Source organism: Cavia porcellus, unplaced genomic scaffold, assembly GCF_034190915.1.
Source record: "Cavia porcellus strain 051 isolate PalLab524CR breed Dunkin Hartley unplaced genomic scaffold, mCavPor4.1 scaffold_28, whole genome shotgun sequence".
Taxonomy (NCBI): Eukaryota; Metazoa; Chordata; class Mammalia; order Rodentia; family Caviidae; genus Cavia; species Cavia porcellus.
The window spans coordinates 52,535,545-52,553,398 of NW_026947511.1; the positions used below are offsets into that span (position 1 = coordinate 52,535,545).

Consider the following 17,854-nt stretch of genomic DNA (forward strand, 5'->3'; position numbering starts at 1 on the left):
ATTTAGGAATGAGGAACCCAAAATTCAAATAAAGAACCAAATAAAAGAAGTGGTATACAGATGCTGTATGGCTGATACACTGTATCAACTTGAAAAGTCTAGAAGCTTTTAGAGTGACCCAGCAGCTCCACGTCCTGGGGTGCAGACGAACAATAGTTAACGTCCTAGGATGTTGTTCACTGTGTTATTTGGGGAAGGGGGGATTTTCACCAAGTGACTCAGCGGGGGCCAGGGTCCCTGCTGTAACACCCTCAGCCTGTGCAGGAGGAGGGCAGGCAGCTGGTGTGGGGCTGCACCGCCCCCAGGAGCAGCCTGCACACAGTGAAAGGCACAGGAGGGGGCTGATGGCTGCCTCCTCAGAGGAGCTCCAGTCTTCACCCAGCTTGGAGTCTCCTGGCTTCTGGCACAGACTGCTCGGCTTCCACCTGGGACTTCTCAGCCTTCTGTCCTGGATTCTTCAGCCTTCCATTATGAACCCATTGGCTTGTGATATGGGCTTGCATGGACATTGCAGTGAGGAAGAGCCCTTGGGCTGTGCCCTTCACCCCCATCACACAGACACCCTCTGCCCGTGCCCTCATCCGAATGTGTGGCTGACCATTGTAAGCCAATCTTGTGTTCCTTACACATTTTATATGTGTTATATCTGTTTCTCTAGTAAAGCCCTGTCTGATACAAGATGAATGAGCCAGGGCATGTCCAGAGGTGACAAGTGAGTCACAGGAAGAAGACGCCCAGATGGCCACGGCCCCCAATGCTGCAGTGCTGCCTTCTGTCTCCCAGCATGCACCTGTGCCCCATGTGGTGGACCATGTGATCTGCTGTCAGAGGAAGGAAAGGCAGGGCCTGGGTTATGGACGGTTCTGTGTGTTACACATCTCACACCTGCACGTGACAGCTGCAGTGCTGCAGTCCCTTCCAGGACATCCCTGGAGGTCAGTGGTGAAGGGAAATCCTCCCAGTGGGGGAAATGTTGGGCAGTGCGCCTGGTGCACATTTTCCCTGGAAGGTGACATGGGCAGATGTGGGACTCTGTACTGATTCACGGGCTGGAGCTAATGCTCTGGACCAAAGATCAGCAACATAGAAGGAACATGACTGTAAAATTGGTGAGAAAGTTATTTGGGGAAGAGGTACGTGGATGGACCTGTCCACATGGACAGTGGATGCAGTGGTGTGTGTATTCTATGTGAACACTTACCAAAGGTGACTCGGCTGGGTAGGACAGGCTCATCTGTATGTGACAGGAGACTCTTTTCCTCTGCTGCCACTGTCATTGTCCAATGGGCTCATGAGCAAAGTAGCCACGGTAGCAGTGATGAAGGTTGTGCATGGGCCGAGCCACAGGAACTCCCCTCACAAGGCTGATGTGCTCGATGCCCCACACACCAGCAGCAGAGACCAACTGTGGGTTCTGACACGGCTCCATTTCCTGAAGTGATCAGGCTTCAACCTGATGGCACGTCGATTAGATTGGATCCTTCCATCGTGGAGAGGGCAGCACTTTGTCCTTGCTGGTGTGGACACTGATTGTGGCTTTGGGTTTGCCTTCCCTGCATGGAACGCTTCTGCCAATGCTCCCATCCATGGACGCGCACAGTGCCTTTCCCACCCTCGTGGTATTCCAGACAGAATGGCCTGCGGGCAAGGAACACGTTCTATGACCACACACATGAGGCAATTGGCTCATGCTCATGAAATGCACGGGTCTCACCAAGTTCCTCACAAAAGAGAAGCACCTCAACTGTAGATGTGAGGGTTTGGGGCAGTTGAGAGACAAAGACAGAGGTAAGAAAAAGCATTTATTGCTGGTGTGGGAGGGGTGCAAGAGAGAGCAAGGAGCCCCAAAATGGAGAGCTGGGAACGGCTTTTCTGGACTTGGGCTGGGGGCGCAGCGCTTAGGTGGTTGTGGAGTCTTGGGACTGGAGAAAGCTTGGTGCATGTGTGAGACCAGGAGGTTTATTTCTGGAAGGAGAAGAAGAATGCGGAAGTTACTTTTGGAGAGATTCCCTGTTGTTTTTCAGGGCCCTGTGCCAAGTCAGGAGGACCTCATGGTAGAGGTAGCTAAGGGCCAGGCTGGCAGAACCTCTCAACAGAGAGGTTGCACGTCCTTTTGATGATGGAGTTACAACTCTAGCTAAGTGGCCCTGGACTGCAGGGCTGGGGCGAGGCTCTTCCAAGGCTTTGTATGCTTTGAGTCATCATCTACTCTATGGCATTGCGTCTCATACAGCCAGGATACAGGGGTGCAGAAATCAGGGGTGGCAAGGGAATGACACCATTCATTACCCTAGTGACCCACCAGCAGCAGCTTTGCTTCCCCATCCCACAGCTTTATGTGCTGCTGGCCTGAAGGTCTCGCTCCCCAGGGGTGGGGGGAGGCTCCTACCAGGAGGCACAGGAATCCCTGGAACTGGAAGCTGACACACCCCCTGGGGGTTTTGTGTATCTCACGTCCAACCAAGCAGCAAAGGAGTTACAGTGTGGGCAGGGATGATGGATCAGACCATCAAGGGGAAACTGGGCCAGTACTTCATAACAGAGGAAAGGAATAAAATATTCAGAGTGCAGCTGATACCTTAGGGCACCTCCTGGTACTACCCTGACATTGCTAAGGTCAATGGAAAAGTACAACCCAATCAACATAGGTGATAAATGGTCCAGAACCTCCAGGAATGAGGCTGTGGGTCACTGCCCCAGGAAGAGGACCGAGACTTGCTGAGGGGCCTGCAAACACCAAGGGGATACAGAAGTCACAGTGTAAGAAGGTAGTGATAGACACCAGCTCCAACCTCCTGAGCACTTACAGAAATGAGGAATTTCCACAGCGCTCACCTAACAGGCTTCCTGTGTAAAATGATGGTGATAGGCTTAGTGTTACTGGTTATATATGGTTAAACCCGTGTTATAATGTTGTCATAAAATGTTAGGGGGAAGCATCACCCTGAGAACTTGCCCTGGCTTCTGGGGAGGGAATCAGTGAGTCTGTCTGCACCCAGGAGAGCTGCACCCCGACAGCTGTGACTGTGGACTTGTCTTTGTATCCAGAGCGCACAGAGTTCAAGGAAATGTGTTTGTGGTCAAGTTGTCACGGGGTAGATGTGACAGTTAATTGGCTGTATCAACTTGAGTAAGAAATGCCCGACTGCCTTGGTCAGCACAGTTCTGGGTGTGGCTGAGGGATTCACTACAGACAGGAGACCCACCCTGGACCTCACCTCCCCTTCTCCTGTTTCCCTGCAGAGGATTCAGAGCACAGCAAAAGAGACTCGGTCTCAGTGCTCCCATTTATTGCTGCCCTCACACACTGGAAATGTTCTTTAGTGAACAGGTCAACCACTGGTGTCATTAACTTGAGGAAACCCAAATGTATATTCTGAGCCTTACATTCAGGATGTGCTATGTGAATTTCCTGGAAACATGTAAAGAAACCTCTGCCTCTGAAAAGGACGAGCTGTCCAAGGCACGACTCAGATACCCTCTTGTTACAAAGTAAAACTATTTTTCTAAGCTACTGGATTTATTGTGGGGCTGTTAAAATAAAGGCAGAATCAGAAGCAAGAGGATTCCTGGGGGAAGCTGTGTGCACTGTGCTCCATCTCATCCCTGTGAGGAGCTGCCCCAGCCCACACCTGCTGGAACAGGAGCTGAGCAGGAGGGAACACGGGTCAGCATGGGGACCGGAGTCCTGCTGCCCAGGGCTGACTGCTCTGCTCATAGTCCTCCCCGTTGCCCACAGGAACATGGACACACTCAGAAGCCGTTTGCAGGGAGGTGACTCGGGTGATCTTGAGGTTACAGAGCGTGGGCTGGAGAAGCGTGGAGTGGCTCAGTCACCCACAAGGCAGCTGTCTCACGCTATGGACAAAAGGGTTATAAAGTCAGGGCCATGGCTCCACGTGGCACCATCCTGAGGAGCTCACTGAGAGAGAGGCTCTCTGCACACAGGAGGGGATCTAGACATGGAGGCAGGGGATGGAATGGGGGGCACAGAGAAGCAAAAAGCAGAGATGAGTTACACATGAGCACCAGCTCCCCAGGGTGAACACAAACACCGGGCACAGCACCCAGGTCCTGATAAACACTAACAGAGGAGCCCGCTGCTCACACACAGGGCTCACAGTCAGACAGGGACCCTGCTGTGTCCCCTCTGCCTCAGCCCATCTCTCCCACTTCAGGCCCCCCGGGGTCTCACCCTTACCAGCCATGAGAGAGGAATCAGAGCCCTGGGCACTGTCACCCCCTGGGGAGAAAATGTAACACGACATGGTCAGAGCCCAGCAGACATGGGGAAGGGGAATCATGAGGTGGGGATCCCATGGCTCCTGGCTACAGAACCGCAAGGCTCTCAGGAATCAGCCCCCCATACTTACTGGCAGCCTGAGTGTAGTTCCCTCCTTTTGCACCTGTGGGAAGCAAATGTCCTGTGAGAAGCCAGGGAGGAGGCAGGGCCTTGACAGCCAGGAAGATCTGCCCAGGCCAGGACCTCAGGGAAGTTTCCAGAACTGGGATGCAGACTCAGGGAAGGATCAGAGGCAGGAGGGGAGGACATGGTCAGGACCTGCACCAACTGCCCTCCTGAGGCTCTGTCCTAGCAGGGACCTTCCTGCTGGGAATCAGGGCCCCATCACCACAGCCCTCTGGGTGACCAATCTGTCCCTCATTGTCCCTGTTTCACAACAGGCTCCGTGTCCAGGACTCCAGGCTGGGCAAGCATGTGTGTGGGGAGGGGGCGCCCCACAGGGTGATGGGGTGTATTTCTTCCTGGGGTGAAACAGGAAGACGCTGACCCCACCCCTACCTGCTCTACTCCTCCTCCATATCACAAAGCCAACTACTCCAGTGAGCACAGCTACAAGGACAATCACAGCAGCAACAACCCCCAGGATGGGGATGGAGGGCTGAGACGACTCTGGAGAGAGAAGGGGAAGGAAAGGAAGACAAAGGAAGTAAAGAGGAGGTGAGGGGCTTTACTTGTATCTAAGTGGAACCCACAGCCTCATGCAAATGGAGGCATTTGGAAGCTGACTGCAGTGTGGGTCTCAGAGCTGACTTGCTGTTAGGAGGTAGGGTCTGGAGGGAGAGGGGGGCTCTGAGGGTGTGACTCGGTAGAGTTTTTCTCCTTCCTCAGCTCCCTCATTACTCTCTCTGCTTCCTGTCTGCACTGCCCTGAGCAGCTCTCCATGGCCAAGACCCTGTGCCCTGCAGTGCTGCCTGGGAACAAGCTGAGTTTTAACTGAAATGTCTACAAACTGGGAGCCAAAATAAATCCTTTCTCCTTTAATTTTTGGGCACCAGGTATTGTGTCCTAGCAATGACCAACAGGGACCCTGGCCCAGCTCTCCAGTCCAGCCTGCAGGGGGGGTCTCTAGAAAGACTCCTGCCTTCAAACACAAGAGCTCCTGTGAGCTCCCGCATCTGACTTAATCACTTTCTTGTTGCTGAGACAAACAACCCTACACCTCTATGTTAAAGGAGATAAGATTCATTTCTGTTCAGTTTGTAGAGGTTTCAGTCCACAGTCAGGAGACTTTAAGGCAGGGAGCCCGGCAGGGCCATCACAGAGGAGAAACAGCCCACAGCACGGCAGGCAGGAAGCAGCAAGCAGGCAGCTTCCCCCTCTTCACTGCACTCAGGCTGTGAGGCTGTTGGTGGATCCCACTCACAGCCAGGCTGGGTCTGCTGTCTTCCCTAATCCACTCAGCCACACCCAAAACAGCAGTGTGACCCAGTCATCACACCCTGCACCCAGGGTCACACACCTGTATACAGCCACCTCTGATGAACCTCACCTATGAGCACGAGGATTTGGGGCATCATCTAGAAACAGGACATAACACCCCCCCTTACCCCATCTCAGGGCGAGGGGCTCAGACAGCCCCTCATGCTGCACGTGGCACGTGTAATTCTGCTCTTCTCCAGAAGGCACCACCACAGCCACCCACTTGTCGATGTCGCTCCTGGCCTGCAGGAAGAACACGCGACAGATTCTGACAGTGTGCAACCTTGCCTTTATTTGTCTCCACGTGGGCCCCGCGAGGCCTCCTCTCTGTCACCAGCCCTTTCTCGCCAGTGGACTTTCTCTATCTCTCTTTGTGCTTCCTCTCGTGGCGGGAAAGGCATTCACTTTTATAGGGCAACAGTAGCCAATCAGTTCAAAGCGCGCGATGCGGGCTGACTGGCTAACATCAGCTGTTGCTAGGCAGACTATCTTACAGAGCGGGTTGTTTAAGTCGCCAGCACAATCAGGGGGCAGGAAGCAGGCGCCAACTTGACTCACTCAATGGGAGGGGCAATCTAGCTCAGGCTCCGCCCCCACCCACAGGCCCTACGTCCGCCAAGTAAGGCGACCGGTGTCGGCGGCTCCCAACATCTCCCCCTATTTTATTTACTTTGAATGAATGTATGCATCGCAGCCCGCCCTGGATCGAGTGCAGAGGCTTATGCCCTGTGTTGAGGCCCACCGTAGGCCCTTGGCTTGGACCCTGGTCGGCCGTCCCCGGGTCCACCAAGGCCTTGAGACCCTCGTCCTTTTTCCAGGGCCAGGAGTGAACTGGACGGAACCTGGATGCACATAGGCATGCACTCATGCCCCTCCGTGCGATCCCCTCGGAGAGACATCTAGATCTGGGCAGATTCTAGTAATCCAGTGGCTTTTGTGCAGTATGGGGTAGGGCCTGGCTTAGGTCGAGTCGTGCTGGGGAGGCACGCTCTTACCCGTCATTGACTCACCTACCCTGCTGTGTAGTGTCAATAGGGAAGGAGTGCGGAAGACCCGCCACATCTAGACCCGGTCGTAGGCCAGTCGAGCGAGCCATGCGTAAGCCTGGGGGTCATTGTGCCCATCACGGGCTGCTGCCAGGGCCGCATGGGCAACCAGGCGTACTTGACGCCGGGCCGCCGCAAGGCGCCCATTAATAAATGATGTGACCCATCGGAGCAAGCATGGTCCTATAAGTAAGAGCAGAAGCAAGGAGCACAGGGGACCTAACAATGGTAAAATATAGGGGAGCAAGCCATTCCAGGCTCCCCAAAAGGGGTTGTCTTGTAGTTCTTTTCTTCTCTTTTCTAGGTCTTCTTGCAGTTTCTTTAATCGGTCTCGAACGATTCCGGACTTGTTGGCATAAAAGCAGCATCTTTCCTGTAAGGCAATACAGATACCTCCCCTCTCTACAGTGAGTAGATCTAGGCCCCTTCTATTCTGCAGAACAACCTCTGCAAGGGAATCAATTTGATCTTGTATCTCCTGAAGGGTTCTCTCAACTATAGACATGTCTTCTATCAATTGCTTGGATAACTGAGTATATTTGGTTAATGAAACTCCTAGGCCCGCAGTCCCGGCGGCCAGGGCTCCAGTTATCCCCAGACCAGCCAAGAGAGGTAAAATCAGTACATCTCTCTTATGTCTTTTTATAAAGGTGTCCACAGCTGGGATGGGCATGGGTTGGTCCCCAGGGACAATACCAATGTCAGGCAACAAGTAAGCTAGGCCACATAGGCCGGTCCAATTACTGGGCAGGTAGGTATAAGCATGACCATTGCCGCAAGCAAATACTTTGCCAAAGGGGGCACATAGCGGCGAGCTACTACTTACATTGGTTATGGACTCACACGAGGCGACTGCCAGCGCTCCAACAACAATATCATAACTATTATTTTGTGGGTACTTTTGGAAACAGGATGCATTAAACTGTCCCATAAACTGGACCCGAAATGGAGGCCCATGTGAGCAATTATAGGGTGTGCTATAATTGTAAGGTTCACTTTCATAGTCTCTAAACGGCATGGCCAGCGGCCATGATTCTCCCATCATCATACACAGCCAACAATCGGAGGCCAGCCCTGGGTCAGTAAGATTGAGTGCTTTGTGGGTAGCCTCTAATATGGATTCAGTAGCGGGGTCAAGGTTAATGCCTCGGGATTTTGGGCGTAGGAGTGGATGGTAATTGACTTCAGGGAACGGATTTAATTGTTCTCATCGCTCAATGACCTGTTCCTGCCGGTACTGGTCTTGGACCCCTCCACCGTCAGAGATGTGAACGGGAGCGGTCATAGACCAACAGACCGTTTCTCCAACCTCTCCATTACAACCCGACTGCATGAATGGAGAACTGCCTACAGCAGCGGGAATATGGTTAGGGGCAACAGGGCTTTTAGTTGTAGTTAGCGTTGCCATCCAATAGGTTGTACTCTTAAGTTTGCATTGTTTTGTCTCTGTATAGCATGTAACATGCATGGATTCCTCAAACTTAGTGCAGGGACATGTGGCGAGATCACCAGGCCCTGAGGGACTCACCTTAGGCTTAAGTATGCACTGATAGGATGGTTGACTAAATCCTCCTGCAGTGGAGGGGTACACAACTGAGAATGCTGTTTTATCCCCACAATCGGTCCCTGGTCCTTTTTTGGCGCTAGGTGGTATACTGCTTACCGTGCCACCTCCGCAATCGCACGGACTGCCAAGAAGGCTCGTGCGAAGATCTATTCCAGAAGCGGGGCCCCCCAGCCCCGCATGTACCATACTTATCCTGAGGAGTGCTAGGACAACGCCCCCAACGAAAAAAGCAGCCTTTTTCGGGTTCATCTGGCTGTCAGGCCTGCTGCTGGTCTCCGGCAGGACAGGATTAGTCTTCAGTCGAAGGGCTTGTCGCACGCGTCAGTCTTTCTGGGACCCACAATGGTTCTCGTCCCGGTTCCTGCGGGAAAACACAAACCGCACCTCGGTTCCAGCTGACTACCGGATCCGGGCCCATCCATTGTCCCGTCAGGACATCTTTCCATTTTACCCATCCCTTATTGCTAGGAGATGGATTACAATGCTCCATAGCCGGGGGGTGGTTGTTATTGTTCAGGTTTAAAAAATTGTATGTGAATAGTGCCATGGATAGCCGTGCCTTTGGGGGCAGGCCCTGGCCTACTCCCCCTTTTTGTTTACATAAGATTTCTTTGAGGCTTTTATGAGCTCTTTCAATAATTCCTTGGCCTTGAGGATTATATGGGATACCATGTTTTAAGTGTACTTCCATAGTCTTACAGAACTCATTGAAGGCTTTTCCTGTATAGGCTGGTCCGTTGTCTGTCTTTAATATTTTGGGCTTGCCCCACGCGGCCCAAGCCGCTAAGCAGTGATTGATCACATTAGATACCTTTTCACCTGTCTCTGCAGTTGCGAATATAATATGAGAACAGGTGTCCGTGGAGACATGGACATACTTAAGAGATCCAAATTCTGTCATGTGTGTGACATCCATTTGCCAAATATCGCCAGGGATCAACCCTCTGGGGTTAACCCCCATTGATATGGCAGGCGTGTGTGTGGCGCATGAGCCGCACAGTCGCACGATGTCCCGCGCGTCAGCCCTGGAGATGCGGTACTGGTTGGCTAGCATCCTGGCATTGACATGGAATTTGTCATGGAACTGACGGGCTTGCTCTATTGGAGATAACATATTGAAAATCCATAACGGGCGAGTGGCCGCGTCAGCAGCCGCATTGCCCTGTACCATGGGCCCTGGTAGGTGTGTATGTGCTCTTATGTGAGTGATGTATATTTTGTTGTGTCTATTTATGAGCAATGTCTGGATAGACAAAAACAAGTTAGTTACTTTGGAGGTTGGTTTAATTGGGCCTGCAGTCTCAAGGACCTGCATGGCATTGACAACATATTTTGAATCAGAAACAATATTAAGGGCCCCTGGGAACTTCTCGAGGATGGTTTGTACAATTTGTAACTCCACCACCTGTGGTTGATCTGGTTCAAACTGTATGTTAACTGGAGGCATGCCTGAGACCACATAGGCCCCTATCCCGGTTTTTGACCCATCAGTATAGACTGTTGTTGCAGGAGTAAGGGGTGTAGGGGCGGTGATTTTTGGAAATATCACCGGATGTTGAGTAATAAACTGTAGTATAGAGTCCTTAGGGAACTGATTGTCTATCTCCCCAAGAAATACACATCTCAGGATGGCCCAAGTATCTATGCAAGCAGTCAGAGTTTTTATTTGAGAAGCGGTATAAGGCACCCGAATAGCGTGAGGCGTGGAGCCAAAATGCTGGATGGCTCTACTATGTGCCTCCAGAGCCAGAGAAGCAACTGCTTCCGGGTAATGTTCAATAATCTTGGCAGGTGAAACCTTAGGGTGCACCCACAGAAGTGGTCCTTTCTGCCAAATCACTGCCGTGGGCTGGGAACTGGTCTGCAACAAGCAGACCTCAAAAGGCTGTTCTGGGTCAATTCTCTGTAATGTAGCTTTGCTTAGGGCCTCTTCTATCTTCTTTAGAGCAACTCTGGCCTCTGGGGTGAACTCTCTAGGGGAGGCAATATCCGGATCCCCTCTCAGGAGATCAAACAGGGGCTTTAAGTCCGAATTAGGGATGTGCAAGTAAGGTCTGATCCAATTTATATCTCCCAGTAACTTTTGCATGTCATTTAGGGTTGTAAGATTATCTGTTCTGATGGTTACCTTCTGTGGAGAAATCGATGTAGGGGAGACTTTGGTACCCAAGTAAGTCACTATGTCTCCTCCTTGAATCTTGTCAGGGGCAATATGTAAATTAGCCTTTCTCAGGGCCTTGACCAGTTGGCCTAGCATATCCTCTAACCTATTTATGTCCTTCGCACTGATCAGCAGATCATCCATGTAATGAATGCACCTAACTCTGGGGAAGGCTTTGCGTAGGGGGGCCAGTAGGGAATCAAGGTAAATCTGACACATAGTGGGACTGTTGGCCATACCTTGGGACAGCGTTATCCACTCGTATCTGAGATCAGGGCTTTCTTGGTTAATGGTGGGTAAGGTAAAGGCGAACCTATGGGTGTCCTCTGGATGCAGGGGGATTGAGAAGAAACAGTCTCTAAGATCTATAACATAAACTGGCCAGGACTGAGGGATGGCTGAGAGAGCTGGCAGCCCCCTCTGGACCGCCCCCAGGGGCTGCATCTGCGCGTTGACCGCCCTTAGATCATGGAGCAGCCTCCACTTACCTGATTTCTTTCTAATAACAAAAACAGGGGTATTCCAAGGGGAGGTTGATGGCTTTATGTGCCCTGCCTGAAGCTGGGTTTTGACTATCTCGGTTAATGCTAAAAGCTTCTCCTTGGGTAGGGGCCACTGAGGTACCCAAACCGGATTCAGGGACTTCCAAGTGATCTTAATTGGAGTAGGCAGGAGAACTTCCTCAGCGGCCCCTAGGAAAAACCCAGCCCGTGTCTACCTTCCCTTTTTTCTACAGGTACGGGAGATGTCCGGCCCTGCAGGGCAGAGCCCAGGCCCTTGCCGGGGACATATCCCTGATTCTTAAGTATACCCTTGGCTTGGGGAGAGCAGGTGGATGTAAGAGTGACATCCATCTGAGTGAGGATGTCTCTTCCCCACAAAGATACCGGCAGCTGTAGAACAAAAGGTTGAAAATGTCCTTGGTGACCCTCCTCATCACACCAAGGCAGGGTCACGGCACTAACCTGGGGGGCAGCCACCATCCCCAACCCTTGGAGTGTGTTATCAGCTGTATTGGTGGGCCAGCTAGAAGGCCAGTCCCTCTTGGAGACAATGGAGCGGTCTGCCCCTGTATCCAGGAGTCCTGTTATATTTCTACCATTAACCCTGAGCGAGAGCATGGGTCTTTTATCAAGAGTCATATGAAGTCCTTCAAAAATTTCTCCAGAGGAGCCAAAACCCTGATCCCCTCTAACCCGTTGTCTAGACTGGAATCTCTCATGGAGACTGGGGAGCAATAAAAGTTGTGCTATCTTATCCCCCTCATTAATCACCATGGTCCCTACATGAGATTGGACCATAATCTTAATGTTTCCTGTGTAGTCTGAGTCTATAACCCCAGGGAGCACGGTAAGGCCCCGGAGGGCTGTGGAGGACCGTCCAATCACTAAACCAACTGACTTTTCAGGTAGCGGTCCTTTGAAGGTGGTCCCGACCACCTGAACGCCCATATCGGGCGCTAATAGGAGTCTGGAGGCGACACAGAGGTCCACGCCTGCTGACCCAGGGGTAGCCCTTGTGGAGGGCTGCCACCTTGTGTTGTCCTGTCTAGGGGGCGGGGGCCCGTCCGTAAGGAGGGCCCCCTCTGGCCGTTTTTTGGCTCCTGAATCCCCCTGCCACTAATACGGTTTCCCTGGGCATCAAAAACTGATCTGCAATCTTTCGCTTTGTGTGTTCCCTTCCTGCATCGTTCGCACACGCCTATTGGCCCTTCCCGTGTATTAACACTGTGCGGACAGTCTCTCCTAATATGCCCTGGTTCCCCGCAGCCAAAACATCCTTTGGGCTTACGATCTCGCTTAGGTCCAGAAGCATCCTTAGCTTGTGCTGTCGCGGCTACAAAGGCCGCCGCAAGCTTTGCTGCAGTCATCTGCCCTCCAATCTCCCTACAAATCCTAATCCAAGCATTGAGATCCTTGTTTTTATGCGGGGCAAGAGCCGCTTTGCACTCTGTTGTGCATTGTTCAAAAATGAGTTGTTTGATCAGGGGCTTTGCCACCTCTTGGTCTGAAAAAACTTTATCGCCCGCGTCTTGCATCCTAGCCACGAAATCAACAAATGGCTCTGTGGCACCCTGCACTATCTTTGAAAGGCATAATGAGGCCGCCCCCGCACCGTTCACCTGTTTCCATGCGCAGAGCCCAATATTAGAGATTTGGTCATACACCTCATTGGGGAACTGAGTTTGGTCATCCCTATATTTACCTGAGCCCTGGAGCATATCTTCGTTCCACCTTGCATGCCCCCTGCTAACATTCTTTTCTGCTTGCTCGATGGCAAACTTGGCATACCAGGCTCGCCAATCAAGATAACTACCCGAAGGAAGGCATGCCTTGGCCAGCTGCATCCAATCACCTGGTGTAAGAGGCTGAGAGGCAAGATTCTCTAGCATAGCTATAGTATAAGGAGCTGTGGGCCCGAAGGTTGTGACAGCGCTTTTTAATTCTCTAATCTGTTTTATTTCAAACGGTTCCCAAACATTGCGCCCTTGGCCTGGGGCCATTTGCACAGGATATACTCCATAAAGACCGTAATCCATTCCTTGCATCGGTGGATCCCCTCCGGGCCATCGTTCACCCCTCCATAACCGCCCATGAAAATATCGTCCGACCCGCGGCGCAGCGTCATAAGACGGCGGTCGCGACAGAGTGGAACGGGGCGTCACTTCCTGTGCCGGCTGAGAGAAGGGAGGGTTCCCTGTAGCGGCCTCTCGGCGGGGAGCCGCTTCTGGAAAAGAGCTCCAGGGCGGGGCGGATGGCTCTCTGTCTCCTCCCCGCCAGAGAGCGCTCAGGGGCCCTTTCTCCTCTCTCTGCTTTTCCCGGGCGGCGCACGCACACAATTCCAATTCACGACGCAACTCGGCATAGGGGTTTTTGGCCTCTCGGCTTCCTGCCCCACCTTCTGGTTCCTCCTCGCTATCTAAGTCGGAGGACTCTAGAGCTTGGGTGTCCTCTATCTTTCCCTGGATTTTTTCCCCCTGGACAGATCCCTCCCGAGAGCATTCCGACTTTGCCTGCTCAAAAGCCTTGCGTGCGTCTATGATTTCCGCGTCTCTAACTGCTGACGGGAACCCCTTCCCCTCCCCTTCAAGGCACGCATGTATCATTTCCCACAGGGGGCGAATAGCCGGCGAAATATCCCCTTCCAGTTCCGCCGAGGCGAGGTCCCCGCCTAACTTCTCCCATGACGGCAGGTTTAAATGCCCCGTGGGTAAAAACCAGGGAGCTACCCTATCTACCTCTGCTATGAATAGTTCCAGTGTTTTTTGACCTACCCTGAGGTCTCTAGCTTTTAAAAGCTTTCTAAGGGCCTTTACCAAGGGCCGCGCCTCCGCGCTCCGTAAATTACCCATCTCTAACCTCTAAGGGCTGTAACTCACCGCGTGTGACTTAAAGAACCCGTCACCTACGCGTGAGCCTGAGGGGAGTCTAAAAGCCCTGTAGGTGCGCGCCACCCAGAGCCCAGGCTTATCCCCAACTCACCTGTCCGGCAGCACCACGCTGGAGCGTTGCACACCACCGCCGTGTCTCGGGGTTGATCAGTCCCCGTGCGGGCCACCAAATGTCGATGTCGCTCCTGGCCTGCAGGAAGAACACGCGACAGATTCTGACAGTGTGCAACCTTGCCTTTATTTGTCTCCACGTGGGCCCCGCGAGGCCTCCTCTCTGTCACCAGCCCTTTCTCGCCGGTGGACTTTCTCTATCTCTCTTTGTGCTTCCTCTCGTGGCGGGAAAGGCATTCACTTTTATAGGGCAACAGTAGCCAATCAGTTCAAAGCGCGCGATGCGGGCTGACTGGCTAACATCAGCTGTTGCTAGGCAGACTATCTTACAGAGCGGGTTGTTTAAGTCGCCAGCACAATCAGGGGGCAGGAAGCAGGCGCCAACTTGACTCACTCAATGGGAGGGGCAATCTAGCTCAGGCTCCGCCCCCACCCACAGGCCCTACGTCCGCCAAGTAAGGGGACCGGTGTCGGCGGCTCCCAACACCCACTTCTGGAAGTTTCCATCCCCATCAGGCCTGGTCTCCACCAGCTCCATCTCCTGGGTCAGCTTCTGCCCATCCCGCTGCCAGGTCACGGAGATCTCCTCAGGGTAGAAACCCAGGGCCCAGCACCGTAGGGTGACCTGTTCCTTGGAGGTGGGGTGGCGGGTCACGTGTGCCTCTGGAGGGTCTGAGGGTAAGAAAGGAAAATTCAGGCTCTTTGCATACTTCCTGGGCCACTCCAGGCAGCAGTCCTGTGACCATCCTGAGAATAGACAGGACAAGTGTACTTGGGGTGGCTGCAAACCTAGGACACCATGCTGGACAGTGGCGGTTGGGATGATTTATTAGTCAGACAATTCTAGAATCAGGGTGAGTTGGCCTTGGGAGGAGGCTGTAGGTCTCTGGGGGAGGGAAGGGGACCTTTGTCCTGAGTGGGTGGAGATTGAGAGGCCAGAATAAGCATAGTCAGAGCTCCACAGACACTGGGTGTGGGGCACAGCACAAGCCTGAGAGAGTTCAGGTTCACAGCCTCCTGAAGGACAGGGTGAGCACACCTCAGAGATCTTTCCCTCCCATGAGGGACAGACTCTTCCTCTCCTGAGAGAAGGGGGCTCAGAGAAGCAATCTGCTATCCGCTGTGCAATCCCAGGGGTGCTGTTCCCCAGGACAGGAGAGGGCAGCAGTACTGGGGAAGGGTCCAGTTTCATCCCCAGGAGACACCGGCCCAGCCAGAGCGCAGATGGGGAGGTCCTCTGGGCCGGTACCTGCGCGTTGCAGCTTCTCCTTCCCGTGCTCCAGGTATCTGAGGAGCCACTCCACGCACTTCCCCTGCAGGTAGGCCCTGTATCGCTCTGCCTCACCGGCCTGCACCCACTTGCGCTGTGTGATCTGAGCCGCAGTGTCCGCCGCCACCCAGGTGCTCAGGTCCTCGGCCAGGGCGATGTAATCTTTCCCGTCGTAGGCGTCCTGCATGTATTCGCTGAGGAAGCGCCCGTCTGGCCCCACCTCGCAGCCGTACATCCTCTGGAAGGTGTGAGAAGCTGCCCCGCCCCCGCCGTCAGCCCCGCCCCCGCCGTCAGCCCGCCGTCAGCCCCGCCCCCGCCGTCAGCCCCGCCCCCACCCGGGATTTTCCTTCCAAACTGAAAATGAAACCGAGTCGCGGTCCCCGCGCTTCCCGAGGCCGGGGTGTCCGCACGAACCTCGGACGTGGACACCCGGGACCACTGGGACTCTCTGTGGGGCGGGCACACCCCTGACCCGGCCGGGGTCACTCACCGTCCCCGCTCTGGTTGTAGTAGCCGCGCAGAGTCCTTAAGTCCACTCGGTAAGTCTGTGCGCTGTCCTTGGCGATCTGTGTCTGTCCGTCCCAATACTCCTGACCCTCCCGCTCCATCCACGGCGCCCGCGGCTCCTCGCGGGGATTCTCGGCGTCGCTGTCGAAGCGCACGAACTGCGTGTCGTCCACGTAGCCCACAGTGAAGAAGCGCGAGTCCCCGCGTCCGGGCCGGGACACCGCGGTGTAGACGTAGCGCAGGGAGTGCGAGCCTGCGGGGCGGGGCGGTGAGACCGCGACCTCCTCCCGGCCGGCCCCGCCGCTCCTGCCTCCCTGCGCCCGCACTCACCCGCCCGGGTCTCGGTCAGGACCAGGGCCCCCGACAGCAGCAGGAGGAGGGTTCGGGGGGCCACCTCCGCCATCCGGGGGTAGAGGACTGAGCTCCTGGCCCTCTGTGAGGACTTATAAAAGGACCTTCGGCGACTCTCATTGGCTGCGTTAGGAGCCGCCAACCAATGCGGGTGAGAAGCGGCCTCGCGTCACCAGTGTCCAGGCAGAAGGGCCAGACACGGGTTGGCAGAGGGAGAAGTGAAACCAGAGGAGTCCTGAGCTGGGCGGGCTGTGTGCACCCTGGGCGCTGCCTTGGGCTTCACATCAGCCCGCCAAGGCCCAGAACGCGGACCTTGCTCACCCTTCTCGTGCACAGGTGGCAAGTGCCCTGGACGGTGAAGGTCTGTGCCATAAACCTGTGTAAATAACCGTGTGTAGCTAATAGGTGCACAGGAGCCCATGCTGGGAGCGCGCTTAGCTTTTATTCCGTTATGCAGAAAAGCTACGCCTGGACTCACAGGCTTCAGTGATTCATTGTGACCTCCGCAAATAGTGGGTTTTCTGTGTGGTTCTGACAGAGAACTCTAACACATGCCAAGCCTAAGAAGGGTGAATAAATCTTCATTCTCAGATTTATTATAAGGAGGGGGTCGTGGGTGGCAATTCCCAGCAGTTTTTCTTGTCCAGGACACAGGAGGGAGGATCCCTTATGACAGGGCAGGACGGGGTGGGGTCAGCAGGCTCCCTTTGTCCTTCAGCACAGCCAGGCCCTTTCTGTGTACCCTGGGGGTCTGGGGTGGTATCCTCCACCTGCCAGGTCGTCACTGCCCCCTGTGCATGTCAGAAATGAGCCGAGGTCAGTGTGCAGACTGAAGGTGACCCAGACCCCTTCCAGGTTCTCCCCTGGCCGACTGTGTTGGGGGAGACAGGGCGGTGCTGTGGGGATCAGGTGTCCACGTGAACTCACACACACCACCCTCAGCATCCTGCCAATTCCTCCTTCCCAGTGTGGTCTCCTGAGGGTGTGGCTGTGGGGTCCCTGAACATAGGGCATTTGTGATATCGTCTCTGGGATCTTCTTCCTACAGGCATGGACAGCTCTTCAGTCACTGGACCCTGCATGTGAACACTGGCTCAGTCCTTGCAACTGAGAACGGGACAGTCCCTCTCTACTGGCTGAAATGTCACCCTTGTGCTGCCTTCAGTTGCTTTTAATCATAGACACTTGGAATGGTTGATGACTTGTGGCAGCGACCCATGGGGCTCTTGAGGTTCTTGGTTGGGGGAGACCCCAGGGAATGACAACATGAATAACAGAAAAAGCTGGGGTCAGGTGGAGCCCTCATCGTCCTGATGGGCGGAAAGGAACCACTCAACCACTGCAGCACCTTTATTTATACCCTCCATACAACTCCAAAGATGAAGATCAGTTTCAGCCTGCTGCCTAGCAAGTTGTTTACCTGGCTAGCCTGGGCCCATTGCGTTCCTGGTGCTCGAATAGCTTGTTTATATGATGGACAAATGGACAAACATGAACAGAGGGTCTGTACAGATTTGAACACACATAGAAACAAGTTTCTCAGTGTTATAAATAAGTTCCCGGGGAGGGGCTGATACACACTTGTATCCTGCCCTAGTGCTGAACTAGCTCGCTTCTTACACCCTGTGTCCTCCAGCACCCCATGCCCTCAGGGAGCTTCTCAGGCACTCTGTGCCCGTGAGCACTCCTGTAGGGGCACTTGTGCTCTTGGCTCTACATGGGTGAACA

The 17,854-nt window shown here is 53.9% G+C and overlaps 2 protein-coding genes and 1 long non-coding RNA gene across 16 annotated transcripts in view; 1 reads left to right on the forward strand and 2 right to left on the reverse strand.

Annotated features, from left to right (window-relative positions):
* Positions 1–16,263, reverse strand: part of LOC100713873 (class I histocompatibility antigen, Gogo-OKO alpha chain-like) — a 22,767-nt gene extending 6,504 nt beyond the window's left edge. For 2 of the 13 annotated variants that reach the window (XR_010044259.1, XR_010044257.1), the window contains exons 1-9: positions 16,106–16,263; positions 15,759–16,028; positions 15,248–15,523; positions 14,483–14,670; positions 5,851–5,938; positions 4,802–4,912; positions 4,374–4,406; positions 4,202–4,243; positions 1,202–1,638 (exon numbers count right to left, since the gene is read on the reverse strand). Coding sequence is in view for 3 of the 13 variants with exons in the window: in XM_063239449.1 (XP_063095519.1) it covers positions 3,854–3,858; positions 4,196–4,243; positions 4,374–4,406; positions 4,802–4,912; positions 5,851–5,938; positions 14,483–14,670; positions 15,248–15,523; positions 15,759–16,028; positions 16,106–16,178 (1,092 nt within the window). In the remaining 10 variants the exon portion in view is untranslated. Of the gene's footprint in view, positions 1–50; positions 822–1,201; positions 1,639–3,501; positions 3,859–4,195; positions 4,244–4,373; positions 4,407–4,799; positions 4,913–5,850; positions 5,966–6,732; positions 8,697–12,920; positions 13,235–13,978; positions 14,078–14,482; positions 14,671–15,247; positions 15,524–15,758; positions 16,029–16,105 lie in introns of those variants that run through there. The other 11 variants (XR_010044256.1, XR_010044255.1, XM_063239450.1 and 8 more) reach the window with 11 other exon arrangements.
* LOC106026894 (spidroin-1-like) overlaps positions 1–17,854 on the forward strand; it is a 60,128-nt gene that overhangs the window by 38,622 nt on the left and 3,652 nt on the right. The window contains exons 1-2 of one of the 2 annotated variants that reach the window (XR_002790297.2): positions 15,554–15,807; positions 17,175–17,628. The exons of the other annotated variant lie outside the window; for it this stretch is intronic. The gene's annotated coding sequence lies outside the window, so the exon portion shown is untranslated. Of the gene's footprint in view, positions 1–15,553; positions 15,808–17,174; positions 17,629–17,854 lie in introns of those variants that run through there. 2 annotated transcript variants of the gene reach the window in all.
* Positions 1,790–2,801, reverse strand: LOC134473815 (uncharacterized). Its single transcript, XR_010044274.1, has 2 exons — positions 2,579–2,801; positions 1,790–1,965 (listed from the first exon to the last, which is right to left on the reverse strand). It is a non-coding gene; the product is annotated as an uncharacterized LOC134473815 (long non-coding RNA).